General features: G+C 47.5%; 1 protein-coding gene across 1 annotated transcript in view; it reads right to left on the reverse strand.

Annotated features, from left to right (window-relative positions):
- Positions 1 to 1,240: 1,240 nt before the first annotated feature.
- The window catches only part of CLDN11 (claudin 11), a 10,406-nt gene continuing 3,885 nt past the window's right edge, over positions 1,241 to 7,761 (reverse strand). Inside the window, exon 3 of the mRNA XM_057369401.1 lies at positions 1,241 to 2,402. Within this exon, the coding sequence (XP_057225384.1) occupies positions 2,170 to 2,402 (233 nt within the window). The 3' untranslated portion in view covers positions 1,241 to 2,169. The remainder of the gene's footprint in view (positions 2,403 to 7,761) is intronic.

The raw sequence follows: 7,761 nt of genomic DNA on the forward strand, positions 1-7,761 counted from the left end.
RCATCYGAGCCAGGAGTTCTGTGYTTTTCCCCCCCGGTTTGCTSCAGGGCTGCTGGCAGAGCAGCTCTCCGGCRGATTTCTGCTCCGAGGTGTCCCTCCCTGGCCGCGGTCGGTGCCGGGGTTAAAGCCGCGGGCACAATCCACAATCCCCGGGCAGCCTGCACAAGCTGGCACGCCTGTGCCCCGCTCTGCACATCAATGGCAGCACTGACAGCGTCCTCGGAGCGTACAACAACAGCCTGTGCCCTGCCCGTGATGTCATGGACAAGTGTCACAAGTGTCCTGCCACCGCCCGCCGCCCGCCCTGGGGACACTGCGCAGCGGGGCGCGGTTCGCACAACAGAGCCGCGTTCAGGGCTGCTCGCTGCGAAAGGGAGATGCTCGGGATGCTGCCCATCCCTACGCAGGGCAGGCAGAGGCTCCTTGTGGAGCACCGTCCGCCTTCTCTGGATCCTTTTAAACGCCCCACATGGAGGAGGGGAGAGGTGGGAGTGCAGCATCCTCACCCGTGGCTGTGTCCCTCAATTTTGTTTCTGCAGCTGAAGCAGACCAAGGACAGTCTGGAATGCACAAGGCTCTACCGACAGCTTGTTTTYAAATTTTTCATCACCCCAAACAATTTGGTTGCTCAGACACTCCTCCTCCCCTCCCCTCTCCCCCACCGGGGCTCTCCTTTTGCCCACGTTTGAACAGCAGCTCTTCCTCCTTTCCTTCTCCGGGCTTACACAAATTGTTTGARCTGAGTTAACATCTCTGGGAACAGATGGGATTTTGTATCAATGTAATTAAATTGCTGCAGCCTCTGGTAAGGACAGAGTTAGATCTGATCTAACACAGTTTTAATCAGAGCGATGACCCCAGATCAGACTCTTATTTTAGTTGAGAGCACTTTCAGCAACACGAGGTCTCAACTTCACAGTGCTCGGGGTCATCTCCACCACTTCAGGGGCTTTCTAATTCCTCCCAATGTAAAGAATCCCACAAGTGGGTACCRATGGTGCAAGCTGCTACTGGGAACATTGAAAAAAAAAACCAAAGAATAAGATAATGGATAGTCCCATGCAGGAAGATTACTCATATTTTAAATATTCCCTGCTTAATGCCACAGCAGAGCAGAATTTTTCATCCTGARCTTCTATTAAAAAAGTATTCAGAATCATTGGGAAATTCCTGTAATGGAAAAACTAGCTATGGAAACACAGAGGAGGGAAGGAAAAAAAAAGAAGTCAGAGGTTGCAGGTACTCTGTTATTTATTGTACAGTATTTCACTGAAAGTACAAAGGCATCATCAGTACTCACCAGAATTGTAACAGGTACATTATACTGCATGTTAAAATGTGCTGCTTTAACGAGGCAAGATGAAACACAAACTTAGAGGAAGAAAGAAAGGAGTAAAAAAAGTAAAAAATACATTTTTTAGTAACTGATCTGTACAAAAGAAAAAAAAAAAAAAAAGAAACTAAACCAGAGGGCAGGGTTTAGAGCCCCCAAAGTCATTTATAACTATTTAAAAAGGCACTGTTATCTATCATGTCATTAGGACCTTTGGGTTCGGTTTCCTTCATACTGATGACTGTGGGGGTGAGGGAAATACTGTTACTAAAACGATCAGACTCGTACAAAAGTATTTACAGAGAAAGGCAGAAAAATCCCCTCCTCTTGTTCCCGAAGAGAAACATTTGCCCGGTGGGAGAGGACAGCCTTCCTCCCTACCCTCTCTCCCCGGTGCCAGAGCAGTGACCTTGGGCAGGGGAGAGCAAACAGTGAGGTGGGGGGAGAAGCTGTCAGAGTCCTCCTAACAATGGGAAAGTGTCTCTCTCACTTCTGTTTWATTGCTTTAAACTCTCCTGCAACCAGGGGAGCTAGAAGATAAACTAAAATCCCTAAAACCCACGTGACAACCCCAAACCATCCCGGCTGAAAGAAGATGGGGCAGGCGGTCGGGACAAAACGGGGAGGAAGGACCAAGAGGTAGGGCTGGCTGGAGCTGTCTTTCTAGAGAAACTGGGGGGGGAAATAGACGGGGAGAATAATGCTTCAAACTACCAGACATTTGTGCTGCTTTTCTAAATCTCCCCCTGGGAGCCTGACAGCCTTGYGTGTCAGCAGAAGCGAACCCAGGGCACACGAACGCACCGGCCAAAGCATCCGACGGCAGCTGGGGGCATCTACACATGAGCGCTCTTGGCGTGGGTGGGCGAGCTGGAGCCCGAGCCGTAGTAGAAGCGGTTCTCCCCGAAGGTCTGAGCGTCTCCCGAGCAGCAGACGATGACACAGCCCCCAAAGAGGCAGAGGGCAGAGCCGATCCAGCCCGTGTAGAGCGAGTAGCCGAAGCTCATGATGGTGGTTTCGCGGTGGGCGCACACCGGGAACCAGATGGTGGCCACCACRCCGCACATGGCTGGGGACAGAGGGGAAGGACAGGGTTAGGGGTCTGAGCTGSAGGGGACTCCAGAGTGTCACATGGAACACACAGCACGTTGGGACAGAGAGAAAAGCCATCTCAGGCCATTCCAGCACCGTGGTGGGAGCCAGGAGCAGCGGTGGCAGGGCTGGGTTCAAGAGATCTCCAAGCAGGAGAGCTTCATAAGAGAGAGGTGGAGAGAGAGCAGCCATCTCTCTCAGGCACCAACATCTCAAAACAGACACAATCTGATGTATTTATTAGAAGGGAAGCAGGTTTGTTCCCCAGAAATATCTTTAAGAGGGAAAAATGAGAGTCGTCCCTGAAACTGATGTTCTGGGGAGCTGTAGAATTAGGAATAGATTAGATATGAAGGAAAACCATGAAAATCATGAAAACCATACAGATCAGTGAGAGGGTAAAATCCATGGCCCAGAGTGAACTGGTTTAAATCCCTATTTCCACAAGGACTCATGTGCTGTGTCCTCAGCCCGTGTCAATCCTCATCGTTGCAGTGGCTCTGCTGAACGGTCACAAAAACTTTACCAAAAAAMCCCCAGCAATCCAAGGCAGAGTAGAGTTTATGAAATATGAGCAGAAAATGAGCAGGGACAAAATAAGCAGCAGTTCAGCATTGTTGGAGTTTTTTTATGGAAAAGGAAATGTCTCACAACTCTGGAAAACAGATTCCACTTCTCTGTGGAAAATTTCTATYGAGCGACAGGGACAAACCCAGCAAGGCTCTCCATTTACTGAATTAAATAAAAATGGGACCTGAAGGGTCTGCAGAAGCGAAAACAGGATTCTACCTAGAGAMTACAGAGGGTCAAAAAATAACTGCAGGCTTCTCATTTCACTCGATATTCCATAGGTTTTTTTTGTTTGTTTTTTTCCCAAAAAGCAGGAAGGCAGCTGCAGTGGTGCTGGGAGGTGACATKCGAGGGAGACAGTCCCCACAGAGTCCCCACCTGCATCAAGGGCAACGGGAGTTGATGGTGTTAATCACCTCCCAGGAGCAGGTCCTAAAACAATACTCCTTGATGGCCTGTACATCTGAGAAGAATTATTCTGTCAATATTTACTTGCCTCCRGGACAAGCTGTGCAGGACTCCATCCTTGTGGCTATCAGGGAATCAGAGCAAAACAATAACAGGACCGTGGCAGCGTTACAGATTTCCACCGACCGTGTTAAAAGGTATCTGGAGGCAGTGTCAGAAAGTTAAGGTTGCAAGAGGGAAAAAGAAAGGGGTGAGATTAAAAATAAAATTGTTTAGTTAGAGCAGAGAACAAACCGTAGCTCCTGGCCGGTACAGAAAAAAAAAACCCATCCCCAAAGCTGCAGTTATTGTGAGAGAAAATATTTTCTTATGGAAAAGAGAAGAACATTTGAAGGATGCTTATAAAGCCAGAAATAATTTTGGGCCTCCTCAAAGGAAGGGCCCCGCAGCTTTGGAAGGAATTTTGGAGAAGGCAGGGAGGGGAGAAGAGCMTTTCTCCTGCGTGTGGAGTGGTCCTGCAAACAGCTCATGAACCTCCAACGCTTTCAAACAAAAATGTATCAGTTGGGAATCCACAAAGCATTCTAATGGGYTCTGGGAACAAAGCTGCTTTGTTGTCCGAAAAAACACAATCATCTTTTCTTTCTCTGTCAGCAGTAAATATATATATATTTTTGTCTATAGACTATAAGAGCCTTATCTCTCCAGACCCTCCCCCACAAGACAGGACCSAAGAAAACACTTGCACTGGGGTGAGAAGAGCTCTCAGGGATGCTCACACAATGGCATCCCTTGTGCCTGTGGCTCCACTACATGTAAAACCACCTTATTTTAGTGCTGACAATACCAGAAAGCTGCGAAACACAAGCCAAGGGTTTTGCATGGGTTCACTTGACCTCTCTGTCCTCAGAGGCCACCAGCTGCTGTCACTGACCCCTCTTGCTGCTGAGCAAGAGGAATGCCCTGGGATGGGGCTGGGTTTCATTGCTCTGCATAGATTAGGTTGGGCTGTAAATCCTCAGAGGGGATGGGAAAAGGACAAGTCAGCATTGCAATAGCTCTCTGTGGGTTCAAATCTCCTTCTGGTTGTACCACGGGGAAAGGCTGAACAAAAAGGTGATTTGCCAAGAAACCCAAATAGATTTGGGAAAGACATTTTAGGGCAAATTTCAGGTTCTAAAATGGTTGTCTAGGTGGAAAAGGAGTGTGGATGGAAGTTATTATCCCTTCTCTTGTGCTAGTGCTGTGACATCCTTTGCCTCTCTCTAAATAAAAAACCTTACAGACAGTAGAGATGATGTAGCAAATATATTCCAGCAGAAAAATAAAGAAGGAATATTTCTATTAGAACAATCAAGTTAGTTGGGAAACCAGGCCTGCTTTGGGGCACACATGCATGGAAATCTTGTCTGCTTTTTGCAGCTGGAGCAGACAATCTTGTAAARGCATCTGCCTCTACCTAAAAAATCCTCTCAGCACTGCTTGACWTGAATGTCCTTGCTCCATCAGATTGCAGTGAATCCACAGGGACACATCCCAGCTCCCAGTGTTTCCAAAGCTTTTTGAACTGTGGATTTTCAGTAGCTGAAACCCTTAATATTCCACATTACAGKCATATTTGAGTCAGATGGACGTGARCAGAGACAAGAAGCACAGAAGGTGCTTGGGGAGCTGGGGGAGAGGGAACAGGATTGCTTTAACTCAAGGGACAGTGAGTCCCTGCCAAATTCCTTAACAGTAAGTTAAAGGCTTTCTGCAGAAGAAAGAATACTTTTCTTTCACATCTAAATTTAACCATTCTGAGTTGCTGACTCAAAGTCACACAGATTTCTCTTTCAAAGCATTTAGTTGAAAAAAATAGATACCTTTTCTTTTTTTTTCTATGTTCAAGGCAATCTTTTTATCTTGATATCTGTGGGTTTACAAGTAAAATGCAGTCTTCAGAAAARCCCATTACATCCTATATTTGGTAGACAATGGCTTATTTTGTAGTAGCAATCCCCACTAATATATATTTCATTTTCCAGTGTCTGAGTCCCTCTACTCCATCAGGAAAATGCCCCCTTGGTGACCAGCAAGGGGTCCTCCAAATTAATATCAACACCACGGGCTGGGCCAGGGTTTTTCCATCAACACCAACGTGTGAAATGTTTTCATACCAGTCAGAGCAAACCTCTGCTGACGGTTGTTTTCAGCAATAAATCAATTCTCTCGCTCAGATAGGATCAAGCAAAGCCATAAACACATCAGCAGCAGGATAGCAGGGYGTGCACACAGGTTGCACTCTGTGATTATCAGCAGACAGAAAAATCAATGGAATATCTGAGCCCATTGTTTTCCTGGCCAGTTTTCAACTTTTTATATATATAATTTCTTTTTTTTTTTTTGGCTCCATGCTGTGCTTCAATCCCTGTTTTCCTTTATAACAGATTTCAGTGACAAACTGCTGTCCCTTCCCTGACAGCAAATGAAGTTTTCCATGGGGCCAACCCCCCTGTTTGCATCCCATTCCCTATTTCTGCTGCATTAGGGAGTGTTTTGGGGCCTGTTTTTTTTTTTTTTTTTAACCAGAGTCCTGCGAGTTTCTCTCCCCTAAGAGAAAATATCTGGAGCCTGTGAGGTTGTGGAAACCACAAATGAGAGTTCAGTGGCTGGAGGGTGAATAAGAACAGTCCAGGGCATGTTACTTCTAGAATATAATGGATTTCAAGTCAGTGTTTTATCTTTCAGGGCCTGATCCATGCTTGTTAAATGCTCTGGAATGGTGACACCTCATTTTGCAACTAACAGATCATCAATCAGCTTAAATAATGTCAAAGTCCTAAACTCTGTACATTATTCTTGTTCCAAAGGGACTGCCTTGCTGATCAGCCTGGAAAAAAAATGGGCTTTGTAAATGAAAATGTGGGGTGGTTTGCTTTTTTTTTTTTTTTAAAAAAAAAGCAACTTAGATGCAAAAGAAGCTTATTTATTCTTCATTTGTTATCTGACAAGAAGAACATGATTGGAAATGTGACTCCAACATTGTGGCCAGGCTGCTGATCCCAKCCCAGACCATTCAGGGCATCAGTGACACGAGTAAATCAGTTCACCTGTAGGTGCTTCAGAGCTCAGAGGAGTGAAAATCAGTAAGATTTGGTCCAAATCTGACCCAAAGAACATTTGTCTGCCAGTGTGTCTGTGACACAAACGTGAGAGAGGTGATCTCTCACATTTCCTTTCCTCACAGGATCTWCCTAGTGGGAAAATCATGTTCTGAGGCCGAGGGGAACCTGCCTTATGGAGCACCATGACTCTCCATCATCCCATCATCCCCTCCCATCTGTTCTCCTCCCTTGTGACCACTGCAGCTCTGCTGGGATGGGATGGTGGCACAGCAGACCCCAAACCCTAGTGGGACACTGCAGCACAGGCTCTTTCCCAGCAGTTACCCAACACTGTCACCTCAATTTGCCACATGTGTGCTGGTCCTGTCACCCTCTTGCCCTTTGGGGTTTTTAGGGATAATCCTCCTGCCCCCACATCTGCAGCCATGCAGCAGGGCTGATCTGCAGCGTGGTTCTCCATGACTGGAACCCAAAACTCGTGGCTTTTGTGTCAAAGGGCAGCTCTGCTGGGTGTCCCCATCCYGGACAGGGCACATCCATCAGAGCAGACCCCTCTGGCACTAAAATTTCATTCATGGGCAGGAAAAAACCACTTTCCTTTCACTTTTCCAAGCCCAAATATGTGACTCAAGGTCCGGGGCAGGGATGAAGGTCCCATTCCAGCAYGACTGTTCATGATTGGGATGTCCTAGGCAGGCCCCATAAAGCTGATTTTAGGACTTCCAGCTGTGCTCTYAAACTCCACAGGCACCAATAGGACTCCTTGGAGTCAATCCCTCAGATTTGGGATATGTGGACTCGTACCAACCACCAGGCAGAGGAGGAGGATCCCTGGCATGGCAGGAGCAGCCCGGGGACAGCCCTTCTGAGTGTGCAGCTATATTCAGCGCCCACTTGAAAAAAAAAAAAAAGGAGGAGCAGCAGAAGAAAAAGACGGGCATGATGTCAGAGCTGGCTGCCAGCGAGCAGCAGAGCCACACAAAGAGGCCACTTTGCCTCTCCCCTCCTCCTCTGCCACAGACGGGTGAAAACAAGGCCCCGCAGGCTGTTGCTGAGATGACGAGCCCCGAAGAACATGCAGGTGTTGCATGGGGGACAATGAGCTCCACAGTCTGTGCTGCTCAAAACAATCTCCTCCACAAGCACCAAGGACGGGAAGAAATTCCCAGGGGAGCGTGGGGGCCATGGGGAGGCTGGCCAGAGGGGGTTGGGAGGCACAGGGGGCATGGCAGCCCTGTTCCCATGTCCGTG

This window comes from Malurus melanocephalus, unplaced genomic scaffold (assembly GCF_030028575.1).
Source record: "Malurus melanocephalus ecotype Western Australia unplaced genomic scaffold, MMel_1.1 scaffold_108, whole genome shotgun sequence".
In the NCBI taxonomy this organism is placed as follows: Eukaryota; Metazoa; Chordata; class Aves; order Passeriformes; family Maluridae; genus Malurus; species Malurus melanocephalus.